Raw genomic sequence first — 19,119 nt, 5'->3', positions numbered from 1 at the left:
CTCGCGCTCGATCTCGATCTCAATCTGCCACTGTATGCTACTGTACTAGGTGGAGGTGGGTATAGTAGCTATAGCTCTAGCTCAGGCCATAATGCGTAGGTCTGAGGTGTGACTAGGTCGTTGGTCAACGGTAAGTTAGGTCGTTGGTCGCCGGTTGCGCATGCGCAGTAGACAGCCACGTGGCAGGTTAGTCGTAGGTCGTAGGTAAGCGTGCAAATACTCAAGGGTGGAGCTGAAACCGAGCTGAAACCGAGCTAGCTAGCAAGCTTGATAGAGTGCCAGGTGATAGATCCAGAGAGACTGAGACTGGTGTTCCAGAGATACTGATAGATCCAGAGAGACTGGTGTTCCAGAGAGACAGAGACTGGTGATAGATCCAGAGAGACTGAGACTGGTGTTCCAGAGAGACTGAGACTGGTGATAGATCCAGAGAGACTGGTGTTCCAGAGAGACTGAGACTGGTGTTCCAGAGAGACTTAGACTGGTGATAGATCCAGAGAGACTGGTGTTCCAGAGAGACTGAGACTGGTGATAGATCCAGAGAGACTGAGACTGGTGATATAGTTCCAAAGAGACTGGTGATAGAATCCAAGGTAATTCTATACTAATCCTACTGATAAATAAACCTACTAACCTACTAATAAATAAACCTACTAACCTATTAATATAAACCTACACAATGTTCTAACAGTTATCTGTCTTACTAGATGAGTAGCAAGTCCCATCACTTTCATGGGATTGCAACGTATGCCAACAAACTGATGGACTTGGCCGAGGGTCTTCCTGTTTTCACAGGCAGAGGGAAAAAGCCATCCAACAAGGAAGTTAAGGCAGCCATTGTGTCTATCAATAAATGCCAAAAGGATCGTCAGCGAGGCTCCTTTTTCTCAACGAATCGAAGAAAAAAGACTTGTTCGTGTGGTTGGCACGTTAAGGCAGCTGCTAGAAAGCTGTCGAAGAAAGCAAGCTCCTCTGCCTCTATTCTTCAGCCCTCTGACCCCCATCAGCCTCCTGCCTTCCATCAACCCCCTGCTGCCACCATTGTGCTCGGCCCTGTTACACTCGAGCCTCCTCTGGCTCCCAGACGTAAGGTCCCTGCCACCCGTAAGGCCCTCCCGTTGTCGTCTGCCACCTCCAGTTCATCTGGCTCCATGCTATTTTCATTGGGTCCTGAACAAATCAGTGATGCAACCAGAGCAGAGGAGCGGCGGGAACATGCTCGCCAGAATCCACCCAAAAAGCGGACTCAAGCCCAGCCCTCTCAAAAAACCAAAAAACCAAAATTGATCCCTCCGGAACTTGAAGAAAGGCAGAAGCGAGCACAGGCTTCAATGCTAAAACTTGGTGTCACCCCCATTGCGGTAACAATTATTGCAGTGTCTGTCATTAACATGTACTTTTTCTTCAGGAAAGAAGTCTAGAGGGAAAGCGTCTCTGTTCCGTTTGCCACCAGCTGCGCACTAATAAAGATAAAACGCCTCATGGCGATATTCATCGTGTGTTGGGACGCTCCAACAAGATCTGGTGCCCCTACTCAGACCCCAAAAGTATCTTAGAGGCCTTTGAAAAAGAACAAAAAGAAAGGACCCAGGAGTCTTGGCGAAGAGCTAACGAAGCTAAAAAGCTGAAAAAACAATCCACCAATTAATTAATTAATAGTTGATTTGGTTAAAATAGATCAATGAGTTGATTTGGTGAAATAATTTGATAAGTTTCTATTGATTTTGGTTGAAAACTACTGTAAAAAAATTTGCCCCCTTCTTTCCCCCCTTTCTGCCCCCTCTTTTCCCCCCCTCTCCCAGTCCCTTATCCCCCAGCCCGTCGTAGGTAGGCTGCAAAATACCTGATCAGGGTGGAGCTGAAACCGAGCTCAGTCTCTCTGGAACTCTAGCAACAGTCTCTCTGGAACTCTACCACCATTCTCTCTGGAACTCTATCACCAGTCTCTCTGGAACTCTATCACCAGTCTCTCAACAGTCACTCTGGAACTCTAGCAACAGTCTCTCTGGAACTCTATCACCAGTCTCTCTCTGTCTTTACGTTCACAATTATTGCAGGGTGGACTGTGTCTGCGTCGACTAATGGATCCATAGCTTCTCTCCCTACAGTATGGACTGGTGGTGGACCTGAACCACCCACCCCTTCTCTCTCTGTAAGTTAATTTGCTAGTTTTAATTACTTTTACTGTGTATTATTTTAAGTTCACAGGCTGCTAACTCTTCTTACTTTACGTTCACAATTATTACTGTGTCTGCGTCGACTAGTGGATCCATAGCTTCTCTCCCTACAGTATGGACTGGTGGTGGACCTGAACCACCCACCCTTTCTCTCTCTGTAAGTTAATTTGCTAGTTTTAACTACTTTTACTGTGTATTATTTTAAGTTCACAGGCTGCTAACTCTTTACGTTCACAATTATCGCAGGGTGTGACTGTGTCTGCGTCAACTAGTGGACCTAAACCACCCACCCCTTCTCTCTCTGTAAGTTAATTTGCTAGCTGTTTTTTAACTACTTTTAAAATGTGCTTCAACAGGCTGGACCTGGACCGGTGCAGATCGGTGGGGCAGTTCCAACAACTGTGGTAACCTAAGATGTTATGTTACCACAATATGGACTAAGAACTATCTCAGATAGCTTATGATTTATTGTAAACAGTAACTGTCGCCCTCTGTGTTAGTTCTAGCGGTTATTTTAGTTGCATATTCTTATTTAGAAGTGTTCTAGAAACTTCTCCTGTGGTTTTGTTTTTGTACAAATAGCCTGTGTGTATTTGTGCATCAGAGTTCTTCCTGTATGGTGTCGCCAGTAACACTGACACTATTACGTCAATGCCTTGTTTCCCAAGCTACGATTTACAACACTACAACTACATGCACACAGTCACATAGACACAAACACAAAACACAAAACACGCCCATACTTAAAAAGCATGCATCTCTGCGACCAAAATATGTGATTTTCCACCCCAAGCACCCCAAACATCATTTTTACATCATTTTTCCAGTTGTAGCACCTCATTACATCATGACTTCCACTCTGCCTATATAAAAGGCCACTGGGATAAATGCTTCAGTCCACTGAAACAGCCAATTCAGAATGTCCGATCCGGAGGATGACCTAAACATCCAGGAAGAAGGAAGTGAAAATATGGATGAAGACAATATGGATGAACTTTGCTGAACATGTCACCCGCTCCCAACCCACCAGCCACAGCTCTCAACACAATCACTGGCACTGGCTCTACTACAACTACAACTACAGCAAACAGCAGCCCACATTCAATTACTGGCACTGGCTCTAACCTACAACTACAACTACAACTACAGCAAACAGCAGCCCACATTCAATTACTGGCACTGGCTCTACAGGAAACAGCTTTTCTCCACCACCGGCACCCTTCAGAGGCCTTCCACTCCTACAATATTCACCTCCATTTAATCCATTCTTCCCATACCCTCCTAAATTTCATCACGGCGCTCTCCCTCACCTCCCCTATGTACCCCCGCCCCCACCTTTCCACGGACATGAGTACGTGCCACGGCATAGAGAGAGGACCAGATCTCGAAGAAACACCCCTTACAATCGAACAAGGCCTCTGCTGGATACGCACTTAAAGCACATTCAACGACTAACAATTATTCAACAGAAGGACTGAACTATAACTCTGTGAACTGAACACGAACATATATACCTTGAATTTGTGCACGTATAATATGATTATTATTTATAATTATTGTTCACGTTGTTTATCTTATTGAAGTGTTGTAAACATTGTTTATCTCAATACACATGTTCAGAGGTAGTTGGGCGTGGCCCCCCACCCCGGACGCTCAGGATCGTTCAGTATAGAAAAGCTAAACATTCTTAAATTGCCAGGTGAAGATCGTTCAGTGTAGAAAAGTTAAATTGGTTTTGTGCGCATGCACAGTCTAAAGCAATACCATGTGCTCCAACTTTACATGTGCTCCAACTTTACTAACCTGAACATACCTGCCAGCCTTCCAGCTAGTTCCTGACAGCAACCTCGCTCGGAAAGGAGATAAGTGCCCGCTCACCACATAGTATACCTTGTGTATCTAGCTACTCTCCGATCCCTACATCTATCATTATTTATTACAACAGTATAGTCCCCATTCATACCTTTACAATGGCTACACTGTCCAATCTACCTCTAATCATTATCGCATGCTATCTACCTCAAACACCAAATAATATACGCAAAACTTTCACAGGTAATGCATGATGCTGTGGAGTACGTTTTCTCGCATGTGTATACACTTGATTTCACCTCTATTCTAGGACCACTACCAATGAACCCTGAACGACATGCCCCTCGATTGTTCGATGTTCCTAGACATTATGGCGAAGCATGTTCGTGCCAAGACGATCGTCAGCTTCCAACTTCCATTGGAATTTCCATACAATGATACTGAATTGATCAATCTTCTGGCACGCATGTGGAAGGAAAATGTCAAGCATGGAGTAGGACATCAATTGGAAAATATCTTTTTTGCCTACTCCTCATATTGCGGAACATCTGATAAATGGGAGTCATTAGTGCTTAGAGAACTGTTACAACCCTACCTGTACGAAACACCCGACGGAACGTACACATGTGACTACAATCCAGCAGCTGACGACTTCAACAAAGTGCCCGGATGGTCAACAGTTGATATCAAGACACCAAAGGAATCACGTATCAAGCCCTGGTATGTGTACGCCCCAGATATTCCTGATTTCGAATTTGATGAAGGCATCATTGGATTTTACCTCTGTGAAAAGCAAGCCCGGTAATCCTCCTATACATAGTGACCCAGGCACAAGTGTGGCTGCCTTGTGGCGTACTATCTTTCGTGTAAAGCTCAATGCAATACTACGCAAAATCAATGCAGAACACCCTCGGCGGAAGAAATTTCTTGTTGACTTGAGCCAGGCAATGTTTGTTTAGCACCAATCAGACAGAGAGCAGTTATTGAGGGCTAAGGAAGCAGCTAAACTTGAAGGACCCCCCACTCGCTCTGAACGTGTGAAGTATATTCGGAGAGTTGTAGGAGACCCAGAATCTGTTGCCAAAAGGATGCTCCTTGTTTTGAACGCTCTGGATCGCCAATGTCAACCACAGGCGGTATCAGCAGGTTTAAAAGTGGACAATTTAACTGTGGCTCATGTGGGTAGAGTAATAGCTGTCTTCCAACATGCCATTTGTTAAGGTTGGCACAGTGAACTACCACCACACTGGTCATCACCTAGACCACTACCAGTCACTGCGTGGTACCAACAAAGTCGAAGCTGTTCACTCTGTTCTGGACTACTCCCAACGAGGCATTGGTGCTGAAGTCTTCGATACAAGATTGGGTTGGTGGCTGATAGCGTACAACCGGCGACGTCTGCGTGCTCTTGGAAAAAAATTCCACCTGATAGATGTCACCTAAGGTTTGTATGTATGCTATAATTATGCGTACATTATGTATTATTATGTTACTTTGTACATGTACATACCTATCATAACACATGTGCTATAATAGGGTGTTTCCATGCTGGATGTCACTTTCACGTGTATATGTACATATCTATGTAGGTTTGTGAGCACTACACAGCACTTGGTCTGTGCAACGATTTTCCTGATTGGTCAATTGCCACAACTGGGTCTGAAAAAGACCTAAAGATCAGGTACGATTATGGACGATCAGTGACAGTGACTGATGTGGCTGAATTTTGATTTAGACGAGGAGGCGACTACAATGGATACACAACTTGTTCCTGACCCTTTGGAGGAGAAAACAATGGTTACTACATCAGCAGAGGTATCTGCGTGCATGAATTTATAGTGCTTATGTACTGTACAGTCAGACATGTATATATGTAGCATAATGGGTTAGGGTTAGCTGTGACAGGTGGACATTTATGCCTCTCTGTTATTTGCTAGCGTTATTTTTGTGTCACAAGCTGTACATTTTGTCGATTTTGATTGTTGCCTTTCGAACTAATTTTATATTATTTACGTTCATATATAGGTTGAATTGACTGGTATAACACCAGGACCTGTTCCACCAAAATTTGACAAACCTAGCTACCAGTCACCACTGATTGGCGAACTGTTATCATCGGAACGAAAACCACACCAAGAAAGCTGGTCTATTGTCCAACCAAAGGGAGATGCCCTCATTGTAAGTCGTATCATTGCAAACTCTGTCGGCAAGCGGAAGTTGTGCTATGCTGTAGTTGGACTAGATATGCGATGTCAAAAGTGCAAAAAGCATTTCATGACCCACGACCCTCTATACATTAACACACTCTCCTCGAAAGACCAAGTGAACCGTGACTTTGTTAGTGTGGTGAACTAGAACATTCTGTGACTGGGTTAATTAAGAACTAGAACATTCCGTGGTAAAGGACCAGAACTTTATGTGTTAAGAACCTTCCAGAGGTTCAGTATTCTAGAACTTTGTGGGTGTTGTAGAACAATCTAGATTTTTGGTGCATGTGTCTGTATAAAATAGCTAGAGAAGGAGTTATGTTCAGTTCTGTTCTCATGTTAAAGTTATAGAGGACTCCTATTTACTTGGATCGTGTTCTGTTTAAGTCAACTGCGAGCCTTGGCGCAGCCGGGGGCTCATGACAATTGGTGGCAGCGGTGGGATAGTCGAAGACAGTGGTTTTTCGAGACCCACAAATTTGAGAAGCGAATGGTAGATCTGTATGTCGGTGACAAGGACTGGCAGAATCTACAACCTAGGAGAATCGGTGAACGAAACAGAACAAGACGTGGAGAGTGACCAAGCTGTAATAACGATGGCAGAGACAGGAACTGGAGTGACTGAACTTCTACAGATGCTGCTGGAAGATCGCCGGAGCCGTGACGAGGCAGAAACGGAAAGGGCCAGAGCAAGAGAAGAAGAGAACAGACAACGAGAGCGAGAACGAGCAGAAGAACAGGAACGTAGAGAGAGAGAAAGTGAACAAAGAATGCAAATGATGCAAAGTCAGGTGGAAATGATGAGAAACTGGATGGACCTAAATCAGAGTCGAGAGGAGATCAAGGCGAAACGAGCGGAAGATCTACGACATTTGAACCTAGCCAAACTCACGGAAAAAGAAGACATTGAGGCATACTTGACTACGTTTGAGCGACTGATGACAGCCTTTGAAGTGAAAGAAGAGCACTGGGCCCATAAGTTAGCGCCACAACTTACGGGGAGAGCCCAGCAGGCCTTTGCTGCAATGGATGTAGAGAAAGCTAAGAACTATGAGGACGTGAAAAGAGCTATACTGCAACGCTATGATATTAGCGAAGAAACGTACCGCAAACGCTTCCGAACTACGAAGAAGGCCGAAGGGGAGGCATACCTGGAGCTCGCAACAAAACTGAGAGACCTCCTGGAGAAATGGACAGCAGGCTGCACCACGATGGAAGCACTCAAGGAGAAAATTGTAGTGGAGCAACTGATGGAGGGGATACCTAGAGACCTGAGAATTTGGTTGGGCGACCGAAAGCCCACTACCGGAGAAGAAGCGGGAAGACTGGCCGACAGCTATGTTCATTCCCGTCAACTTGATCCTAAGGAGTTACCGCCACGAGAGACTCGTCGGCCCAGCAGTGAGAGCGGAGCAACCAAAACGTGCCACTACTGCAAGATAAAGGGCCATATTGCCAAAGACTGTAGGAAGGCTATGGCTGATCGAAGGACAGAGAAAGGACGGAGGGAGGCCAACAAAACAAAGATGGAATGGAACAAAATCAAATGCTACAACTGCCAAGAGACCAGACATATTGCCGCAAATCGCCCTAGCAAGTCAAATCTATTCACAGAAGAAACTGAATTGGTGTACATGAATGAGGACAAGTTGGAGAAGAAAATCAACCCCCAGATTACACGATCCGGCACAGTGGAGGGAAAAGCAGTAGACGAGATTGTCCTTGACACCGGTTGTGCCCGTTCGATGGTGAGAAGTGATCTGCTACCACAGAAGAAGCAACTAGGACGAGTTCGCATCCGATGTGCTCACGGAGACGTTCGAGAATATCCACTCGTAAGTGTAGAAATTGGCCTCGGAGAAGGAAGACACCAAATCGAAGCAGCAATTTCAAAGACCCTCCCAGTACCAGTGCTACTCGGACGAGATGTGGCAGGCCTACTCGAAATGTTACAGAATAAGAAAGGGACAGTTCGGACTGAAGAAGCCCTTGCCGTAATGACCAGAGCCCAGGCCAAGAAAAACGAAGAAGAAAGAGTGGAACTGGAGAAGATACAACAACAGGAGGGAATCAAACAGCCTACTACCACGTCCGACACATCCACTGATGAGATGCCTGATGACCAAGTGGCCAAGATGGTTCCAAACACTCCCAACACTCCTGATGACCAACAAGCCGAGATGCTAACGGACTTGGACGTAACCGATGACCAAATTGCTGAGATGCCAATTGGCGCAGAGATGGACCCAGATCTTTTTCTCGAAGTAAAGAAACACCAGCAACTAACTAGGAGAGAGAAGAGGCAGCAGAGGCGTGAAGTGGCTCAAAACAAGCAGACACACCCCTTGGACCTGTCCCCCATTGAGTTGCGACGAATGCAGCAAGAAGATGTCACGCTTAAAGGTATTCGAGAAGCAATGAACGGTGCTACTGGAGCCAGCAAGATGGTCTTTCACGAAGAAAATGGACTGATTTACCGTCAATGGATCTCACCCCATGGCGAAGACAGCAGCCCGATACAGCAGTTGGTGCTACCAGAGTCGTGCCGTAGCCTAGTGATGTCCCTTGCTCACCATATTCCAATGGCTGGCCACATGGGGCAGCGAAAGACCGTAGAACGAATTCTCCAGCGGTTCTATTGGCCGACAGTATTCGAAGATGTGAAGAAGCTATGCCAATCGTGCGAAGAGTGTCAGAGGACATCAAAGGGGAAAAAGCAGCGTGTATCAATGATTCCCCTACCCATCATTCGAGAGCCGTTTGAACGTATTGCTATGGATATCGTGGGTCCTCTTCCTCGTAGCCGCACGGGAAACCGCTACATCCTGGTGATTTGCAACTATAGTACAAGGTACGCAGAAGCTGTCCCCCTACGAACCATAGATGCTGAGCACGTAGCCAAGGAGCTGATAATGTTTTTCTCAAGAGTAGGCATACCCCGAGAGATCCTGACTGATCAAGGAGCTAATTTCACATCTGGATTGCTAGCAGAGCTCTACCGCTTGTTGAAGATACAGCCGATCAAGACCAGCCCTTACCACCCTCAAACGGACGGATTAGTAGAACGTTTCAATCAAACCTTGAAGTCCATGCTTCGCAAAACCGCCAATGAAGAAGGAAAAGACTGGGACCAACTAATTCCGTATTTGCTGTTTGCCTACCGTGAAGTACCCCAGTCATCAACCGGATTTTCTCCCTTCGAACTAATGTATGGAAGGCAGGTGCGAGGACCTCTTGATGTGCTCAAAGAATCGTGGGAATCTAGCAAGAAATCTACAGAGAGTGTCGTTTCTTATGTCCTGACGATTCAAGAAAAACTCGCCAAGATGTCGGAGCTAGCTTGTGAGAATCTGAAGAAGGCCCAAACAACCCAAAAGAAGTGGTATGATCGAAATGCACGAGAGAGGAAGCTGCAGGTAGAGGACAACGTACTAGTCCTTCTACCTTCCTCGACCAACAAACTCCTAGCGAAGTGGCAAGGTCCCTACCCCGTGAAGAAAGTGATTTCACCGGTGACATATGAAGTGGACATGTTCGATCACAAGAAGCGGAGAAGAGTCTTCCACATCAACATGTTGCGAAAGTGGAATACCCCCACGATCCCAAACCTCTTGGCGGAGGAAGAGAGAGGAGAATTAACGGATGAACTCCCGTTGTGGAAAGAAAGTGACGGTATCACAAAGAAGATTGTCATGGACAAGCGACTGGAAGAGACCCAACAGTATGACCTCCGTCAGCTAACCAACGAATTCGTAGAAGCTATGCGAGACACCCCAGGACGGACAGCAATCATTGAGCACGACATTGAAACCGGAACGGCACGCCCAATCAGGTTGCCTCCTTACCGCTTACCTCATGCCTATCGAGAGACAGTGAAGAAAGAAATTGCGGAAATGCTAGAACATGGAGTGATCGAGCCTTCGACAAGTGAATGGTCAGCCCCTATTGTATTGGTGAAGAAGAAAGATGGTACTATGCGATTCTGCGTTGACTATCGACGTCTAAATGGAGTTTCTGAGGCAGATGCATACCCAATGCCCCGCATTGACGAGATGATCGACAGACTAGGCCAAGCTAAGTACATCACCACTTTGGATCTGACAAAAGGATACTGGCAGGTACCCCTCACCAAGAAAGCCCAGACGAAGACGGCATTTGTAACCCCTTTTGGTCTTTATCACTTCAATGTTATGCCATTTGGCTTGCAAGGCGCACCGGCAACTTTCCAGAGGCTAATGGACCGGGTACTGCAAGGACTGGAAGAATATGCTGCAGCATACCTAGATGATGTTGTAATCTACAGCTCCAATTGGAAGGACCACCTCTACCATTTACGTCAGGTGCTGGAGCGGATCCAAGATGCCGGCCTAACCATGAAGCTCAGCAAATGTCAGTTTGGGATGGCCCACTGTATATACCTAGGCCATGTCGTTGGGAGTGGAGTGGTGAAACCAGAGGAAACAAAACTAGAGGCAATGATGGAATTTCCAAGACCAAAAACGAAAAAAGAAGTGCGTTGTTTCCTTGGATTAATTGGATATTACAGGAGGTTTATCCCGGATTTCGCCTCCATTGCCGCCCCCCTGTCCGACCTCACCCGAAAGAATTTACCCTCAACAGTAATATGGACACCAGCTTGTGAGACAGCATTCCAGACCCTGAAGAAGCAGATGTTGTCACAGCCGATATTGCACAATCCAGACTTTTCGAGAGCCTTTGTCCTCCAAACCGATGCATCCCAGCGAGGTGTAGGGGCAGTCCTCAGCCAAACTGATGGGGATGGCGCTGAACACCCTGTAGGATATTTTAGCCGAAAACTCCTTAACCGAGAAGAACACTACTCGACCGTGGAGAAGGAGTGCCTGGCAATTAAACTTGCTGTTGAAGCTTTCCGAGTCTACCTCCTAGGACGACCCTTTGTAATCCAGACGGACCATCACTCCCTGGAATGGATGGAGCGAATGAAAGAGAACAACAATCGTCTCATCCGATGGAGCCTGGCCTTGCAACCATTCAACTTTTCTGTCCGCTATCGGAAGGGCAAAGACAACCAAAACGCAGACGCCCTCTCCCGATTGCCTATTTCTCACCCCGACATGAATGTCGCAGGAGAAGGGGAGAGGAATGTGGTGAACTAGAACATTCTGTGACTGGGTTAATTAAGAACTAGAACATTCCGTGGTAAAGGACCAGAACTTTATGTGTTAAGAACCTTCCAGAGGTTCAGTATTCTAGAACTTTGTGGGTGTTGTAGAACAATCTAGATCTTTGGTGCATGTGTCTGTATAAAATAGCTAGAGAAGGAGTTATGTTCAGTTCTGTTCTCATGTTAAAGTTATAGAGGACTCCTATTTACTTGGATCGTGTTCTGTTTAAGTCAACTGCGAGCCTTGGCGCAGCCGGGGGCTCATGACAGTTAGTGGCAAAGGGAACTGTACACACATGTCTGTGATTCGATTGCTAAGATCAGAGCTAACCATGGCCCAGGTAGACCGCTACATTACGGCCGAGGTTCAGCAGCTTTACCTAAAATTGAAGTCTGAATTTGTTGAGCTCTGAGACAAGGTACACGTACATGATATAATTTTGTTGATGCTTTATGTACCCATTTCCTTTGTATATAGGTTGATGCTATGCGTGGTGTTGGCAAGGTGAACGTGGTTGACCGTAATTCTTTTCCTCAGTTTCCTGCACACTTTGTTCCGTGTAGACCTCACTTGACAGCGATGTTTGTAAATGACTATTGGGAGAACAAGCCCCACATCATGCGTGAGCTCCGAGCAGTCGTCAGCAATCACTCCCTTGCAGTGGATCACCAGCAAAAGGTCGTAAAGCGAACCATAGGCGGTGGGATCGTTGGAAGTGGTGGGCAGACATTCACGATATGTGGTGACTTAGGAATTTTTTGTGGGGTATACGTTGTCCCTGACACTGGACTCTCTTGGGGAAAAGATGCTATGACCGAAGTCGTCGATCGCCACAAATCTATTGGCTCTGTTCCTACCTACTTGTACGTCGATTGTGGGTGTTGTGGCAGCACATCTAGCACCACGAGTGTTGCCGCCTTGTGGAGATCTATCTTCTCCATAAAACTCGATGCCATGCATTTAATGCTCCGCATTAGAAGGGAAATGAATGGAAATGAATGCTGAGCACCCTCAAAGAAAAAAGTTTCTCACTGATTTGAGTCATGCAATCTTCATTCAACAGCCTTGACGGAAACAAGAGTAGCTGCTGGGTTAGTAGGACCTCCTACACGAATGGAGCGAGTTAATTTCATTTGTAGACTGCTGTGGCGGAGCGAATGATTGTGGTACTCAATGCTCACAGGGAACTTGATTGTCAATGCCTTAAACAGGCAAAGGCTGCGGGCTTGAATATCGATAACGTTACGGTGGTTGTTACAAAGCGAGTAACGGATGGGTTTCAACGCCAACTAATCCATGTACGCAATGGATGTATTTCTGATTCTGATGATCCACAAAAGCTTGCCGGGACAATTGATTATCATTCCACTGGCCGTATTCTTTCTCACTATCAGTCTCTACGTGGCACTAGCAAGGTAAAAGCTGTGTATTCAGTGCTGGATCGAACTTTCTACTCTCAACGAGAAATTGGATCTGAAGTGTTTGATGCTCGGTTGGGTTGGTGGCTGACTGGGTACAATCGACGCTGTTTTCGGGCTCTAGGACTCAAGGTCCCACCGGACAGCATGCCTCCTAAGGTACGTTCATGTGGGTATTCATGAATTGTATCGAAATGCTGTTAACTTTAGGTTTGTGAACACTACGTTGCTCATGGGCTGTGTTCTGAGTATCCAGACTGGTCGATTGCTGCAGCTGGGTCAGAATCCTCGCTTAAGATTGGATACGAGTATGCACGTTCTGTGACTGGTGTGGGAGAGCTCCCTGTCGATCTCGACACATACAAGGAGGGGAAAACTGACCATCACGAGGAAGGGGCAGATACTAGATATTCAGACTGAGGGTCTGGTGCAGCAACTCCTCCTACACAAACCGCCTACAATCACACCCCACAGACAACCCACACCTTTACGGCCAATAGTCAGAAACGTTTGGACCAGAGGTGAATTCCTTGAGCATTCGAGCTTTGTTAAACCACGCCCATTCAATTGTTCCAAATTTACTCTTTTGGTAAGAACCATCTTAATATGAATACGACAAATGTGTCAGTAGTTGTACTTCAATATAATCTTAAGATTGTAACATTAATTTTGCACATGCTGAAACCATTGTGTAGGTAATGAATAGGTAATGAATAGGTAATGAATAGGCTCAAAAATATTTCCCAAAAACATATACATATTTTATTCGTCCAAGCAATCGACACAGCACTAAATGTAAATGAACTGCATTTTGGATTCTACCCTACAAACGTTAGTACCGAAAGGACTCAATGTCAGCCCTGGTTCAATGTAATGTTTCTTTTGCTCATCATGATAATCATTTTATGCCAATTAATAATATATATAAATATCAAATCTGCCATGGTATTTATGGTTTGAGCCCTATTTTGATGACAATTAACCTTTCACCTAAATTCACCTCTGATCAATGCAGTTTGGGTATGCTTAGTTCCCGTGTTGCTCTCTGACTGGTGACAAGCTGTATGCACCGTTCTGGAATGCTGTGTCCCTGATTGAAAACTGTTGGACTACGGACTATACTAAAGGTTTATCTCTACTTACTTTTGTTAGAACACTAGTACTATTTTTTCCCCTCTACGGTGCTAGGTGGGATGTGCTAGCTGTGAGCAAATGAATTAAGTTGCTCAGGCTCATTTTCCTACAAAACCACAAACCCCTACACCTCAGAGAGTCGACAAATTCTCGTCTTCTCAAATCCTCATCATCTTGTGGCAAGGTTTGCAGAAGAATAATCTACTTGTGTGAAAACTGCTAGAAACTGTCAAAATGAGAACTCTGTAAGTATAGTGTGTCCCAACAATATTGATCAGCTATAATTATTGTTGTTCCTTCACTAATGAGGGTTGACATGCAGTAACTGGTTATGTCGATTTGTCTTGGAAGTCAAACAAAGAAATATTCTCACGCATGTTATTACCTGTTACATACGCACACTATTTCACATAGGGATAGCTAGAATGACCACGAGGTAAATAGAGGAGACAACAACAAAGATACATGGATAGAGAACATTGACTTACAAACTACTAGTTAGTTAATCACATATTTAATGATGATCATTTCCCTATTTAATCAGTTGTGCTTATCATTGATTCTTTACATATCTTATAAACATTGGAGTCCTGATCAAGTGATCAAATAGCCTTATCATTTAATGGATTGTAGTCATAAATACCCAACTGGGGGTGATGCAAGAACCTGGTAATGCTGATGGCATCACTTTTCAGTAGCCATAATTATATAAAGCTGTACCTACAGATCATTGCACTTGATTGTCACCATGTTTCATATACTACATGCAATACTGAATACCAATAGCTTCTCCTTATAGCTACTCGTATACATATGGATTTAGTGAACAAAAATGGAGTCTCCATAAGATGTTTGAATCTTTTGGCGTATTTCAGTTTGGCACATCAAGAAAAGTTATCATAGTGTGTATAAACATTGTGGTGAATCTACATTGATTGAAGAGGAGTGTGTTGGTGAAGTAATTTTTTATAGGTCAGATTGTCAGAAAAGTTGGTAGAAGACAACTTTCTAGAACTTGCGTCCATGCAGCTGTGAAAGTTCCGTCTACAAGTCATATCATCTCTTTTGTTTTCTGATAATCCCTATTCGAGTAGAATTAGAAACGAAACAGAGCTACGGTTTGTTGTGGGGGATCTCTTGATCCAAAAAGATAAAATTATGTGTGAATCCTTATTTTGCATGTACACTGAATACAAAATCAAAAATGTGGGGGTCGAAGCCCACATTGAAGTTTTAATCTGGACCTAAGCTCTAGGCCGTTTTATAGCGTGTGGTTGCGATATTCGTTACACTGTGTAGATACAGCATGAGTACCAAATCATGCCCCAAGGCTACGCGACCGTATAATAAAATAATGTAATACGGAGTCACATATTTGCACAATTATTTACTGATCGTTAACAAATGCTAAAGAGGATGACCTTTTTGTGCACTGTTTGCAATAAAAAAAATTTTCTGTATTGATCAGGAAAAAATGATGAGATTAAACAACTTAAGATGGTTATTACCTTGTCTTTAATTCATGTACATGATATGTATCAACCGTAACATAAAAACACGAGTTCGTTAAAATGAACTCGACTAATTATAGTTATTAGGCCACTGTTATGAAACAAGACAAAACAAAGCAATTGATCCCGCCTCGTTCAAATCATTGACTTAAGAAATATTGAAAGACCGCTTTTGTTACCAACTATACTGTGCCGCTATTGCAGGGGTTAACTAACCCCCATTAAAGCAAGTCTTCTAGTATAGCTAGCCTGGAGTGAAGATCGGTCACTCATCCATGGTGACTGTTCGAATATAATTATTATGTTGCGTTTGACCTACTAGCCTGGAGTGAAGATCGGTCACTCATCCATGGTGACTGTTCGAATATAATTATTATGTTGCGTTTGACCTACTAGCCCAGAAAATAAAGTAAGCTATAACAGACGTACACATGAATTCCGCAAAATAGTTATTCGTAGGGGTCGCTTCCAATAATTATATGCAAGGCCTTAGGGACTGTTGTACTCCTGATTGTGGCTGCTATTATTTTATCACATGTTGTTTTTCTTTAGCAGGTTTTAGATATCCTTAACTACCTGAACCGGTATACTACCTGGATGCTTAACTGCAAGTCGGCAAACCTGTTCATGGGATCTGTGTGCCAAGTTACTGGATCAGAATCCAAAATGAAAATCACAAAAATTTCTGTTGGCCCATTTTAACTGTGAATCCTTTAACTGAACTGGAACTGTACAAAAATGTTTAAAATGTTTTTTAACTTTTTGTTGTAAATAATCACAGAAACCATGGTTAATTATTTAAAGTTGAAAAATTTAATTATGTTGAAGTCCAGATGTCGCATCCATGGTGACTGTTCGAATATAATTATTATGTTGCGTTTGACCTTTGATACCATACTTTAATCTATGGGACAAGTGACCATGTCTGTAGCCCCGAAATGGACGAGACTGTTTAACCAAGAATGTAGTTTTTGCACTATTGATAGTGATTGAGCTGTGCCCGCTCTATTGCCAGTACTATTTGTTAATAGAGTAGTGCAACTGTTCAAATGAAAGTGTTCAAATGAAAGCACCACAGGTGCTGATGCCTCAGTGGAGGTGCCAAAGCTACATAACATAAAGCTACTAATAGCAGGTATTTTTCAAAGGTATAAATGTTTGTGGTTTACGCTGATCAAGCATCTACCGCCAACATTTATACGCACGAATTTAATATCGCATGCTGCAGAAAGGCTGCTATTCCTTGAAAATTACATCCACGAATCATTCTGCGAAAATTTTTACGCTGATCAAGCATCTACCGTGAACATTTATACGCACAAATTTAATATCGCATGCTGCAGAAAAGCTGCTATTCCTTGAAAATTACATCCACGAATCATTCTGCAAAAAATTTTAACACATTATAATTATCATGATGAACATTTTTGCATTACTCATGCAGGTAGAATCCATACAGAATCACAGGGAAAATCGAAGAGTAGATAATGATCGACCATGATTGTTGTTAAAAACGATCGATGCCAAAAGTTCAAGTCTAAAAATTAATGGCTGCATCAGCAGAGCCTTGCAAGCTCTCTTCTCACTCTTGCAGTTACCTATTCATTCTAGTGCTACTAAGTAGAGTATAGCAATACTTTATGGACAAGTTTTTCTATGCACTTTTCTGAAAAGGTTGCAATGGCATTTCAGGTAAGCAAAACTAGGCATAACTCGAGAACAAAGCATTATTTTGCAAATCTACAAACAAAAATCTGACTAGCTAGAAGCCTATAATTTATTATAGAAACTCTTACTCGAACTATCCTGGAGCAGCTGTAGCAGTCTAAACACACAGACAACACACACTACTGTATACCTCGCTTGCGCATGCACACCGTGGCATAAATATGGGTAGTTAAGGCCTGGGTCATGCAGGCGTGATAGTATCCAACATTATTTTATGTAAATAATTATACAGCAGTATATCGTAATAGCAGGTAACTTTCGTGGGGTAAAATATTCGCGGTTTTCGTGGTTGAAGCTCTGGCCACGAATAGTTCACCCACGAATGAAGCGACCTTGCCTACCTTTACCTGCAGGGCAAGCAGCAACCACGAAAATATTATCCACGAAGTGACTAAATATTGTTCAACCACAAATGTTTTACCCCTCCCCCTCGAAAATTACCCGCTATACGGTAATTATATCAACATTGTATTACATTTAGGCCAGACCCGGGTGATGTGCAGTAACTGATTCAGTAGTGAAAATACAGTATAACAGATTATTTCGTATGGTGGAAATTTTCGTATTTTCGTATCAGAAGAGCACCTACTAAAACTAAAACTGCAAAGTTTTTCTGGCACAATAAGTCCAACGTAACTACCGTATAGCGTGTAATTTTCGTGGGGCAAAATATTCGTGGTTTTCGTGGTTGGAGGTCTGACCACGAATATTTTACCCACGAATGAAGCGACCTTGCCTACAGTGCAGGCAGCTACCACGAAAATATTACCCACGAAATATCTCAATATTGCTGAACCAATATTGCTGAACCACGAATATTTTGTCCCCCGAAAATTACCCGCTATACGGTATCCTGAGCTGTACGAATATTCATATTCAAATGTATGCAAATTACTCGCTATACGGTACGTGCAAATGCCGAAAAGCTACAAAAGTGGTGCAAATCCTAGTTAAAGCCTACTGGCTTTAACAATAATGCACTGTAAGTATACATGATTGGCACTGGAGCAATGTAACAACGACGGGGCTTGCGGCCTTTGGCTTTATATCACTCCAGTCCCAACATTTGATGCGTTGCACTCAATATTTGTACTAGACTTACCGTACTTCTTCTAAATAAGGCAACGTTTTCAATAACTACATTTGTGAGACTAGTGTGCAGAACAAGAAAAATAATGATTTTTACGGTGCATAATTATAAGGGGGTTATAATTATTTTGAAAAAGTACGGTAATCATTCAACAGCACCTTCAAACGTGACCCCGTCACAGTGATGGCATCCTCCTCCAGATTTTCTTTTTAGCTCCTATAGTATTGATCACAACAGTATAATATTATCATAATCACTATTAATAATACTGTAAGCACCGATTATCGAACATACGCAATTTTCTAACGCTTTTCTAGTGGACAGAGTATAACCATGAAAATATTACCCACGAAACATCTCAATATTGCTGAACCACGAATATTTTGTCCCCCGAAAATTACCCGCTATACGGTATAAAAGAGGAGAGGGCATGCTACAACAAAAACAAAAAAAGCAGAATTCAATGGAACTTGACCAGGCGTTCTTTCAGATAACAAACAGCTGGTCTCGAGGCTATTCCATATATACCTAATCCGAGAGATTAGGTCTCGCCGATTAGGTGCTATTGATTTAGATGCTTTGAGCCGCTATCCTCGAGAAAAAGCGTTTGTGTTCGATAAATCTGTGGCTTTACTCTATTATGATACGCTTTTATAGCACCTTCACTGTACAAATTCCAGTGCAGTGCACTAATTATACACAGAAATCATACGATATTTATAGTATAATAGGCCTAATTTTATAACACTAACAGGCAAACATCTTTCTAGCTTTACAAATTAGTTAACGTAGATCTACTTTATTAGCAACAAGCGTTTACCTTTTTCGAATCCATTGGGGCTTCTACATTCAACTCTTTTGTGCTGATTTTTTGGGAGCCAAATGAGCCACGAGG

The 19,119-nt window shown here is 43.4% G+C and overlaps 2 protein-coding genes across 3 annotated transcripts in view; one reads left to right on the top strand and one right to left on the bottom strand.

The window, feature by feature from the left end:
* LOC135342967 (uncharacterized) overlaps positions 1-19,118 on the bottom strand; it is a 40,463-nt gene extending 21,345 nt beyond the window's left edge. Inside the window, exons 1-2 of one of the 2 annotated variants that reach the window (XM_064539863.1) lie at positions 19,045-19,118; positions 18,383-18,440 (exon numbers count right to left, since the gene is read on the bottom strand). The gene's annotated coding sequence lies outside the window, so the exon portion shown is untranslated. Of the gene's footprint in view, positions 1-14,131; positions 18,441-18,752; positions 18,986-19,044 lie in introns of those variants that run through there. The other variant, XR_010397008.1, reaches the window with a different exon arrangement.
* Positions 6,339-11,545, top strand: LOC135342955 (uncharacterized). Its single transcript, XM_064539847.1, has one exon. It carries the CDS (start codon positions 6,700-6,702, stop codon positions 11,332-11,334), a length of 4,635 nt encoding a protein of 1,544 aa, XP_064395917.1. The 5' UTR covers positions 6,339-6,699; the 3' UTR covers positions 11,335-11,545.
* Position 19,119: the final 1 nt, after the last annotated feature.

The sequence above is a fragment of the Halichondria panicea genome, chromosome 10 (assembly GCF_963675165.1).
Source record: "Halichondria panicea chromosome 10, odHalPani1.1, whole genome shotgun sequence".
NCBI classification, from domain to species: domain Eukaryota; kingdom Metazoa; phylum Porifera; class Demospongiae; order Suberitida; family Halichondriidae; genus Halichondria; species Halichondria panicea.
Note: the sequence above shows the minus strand (reverse complement) of the source record. Positions and strands in the feature narration are given on the sequence as shown.

Bases quoted from the DNA above. Each gene is read 5' to 3' on its own strand.
- LOC135342955 (XM_064539847.1), top strand. From the start codon at position 6,700: ATGTCGGTGACAAGGACTGGCAGAATCTACAACCTAGGAGAATCGGTG.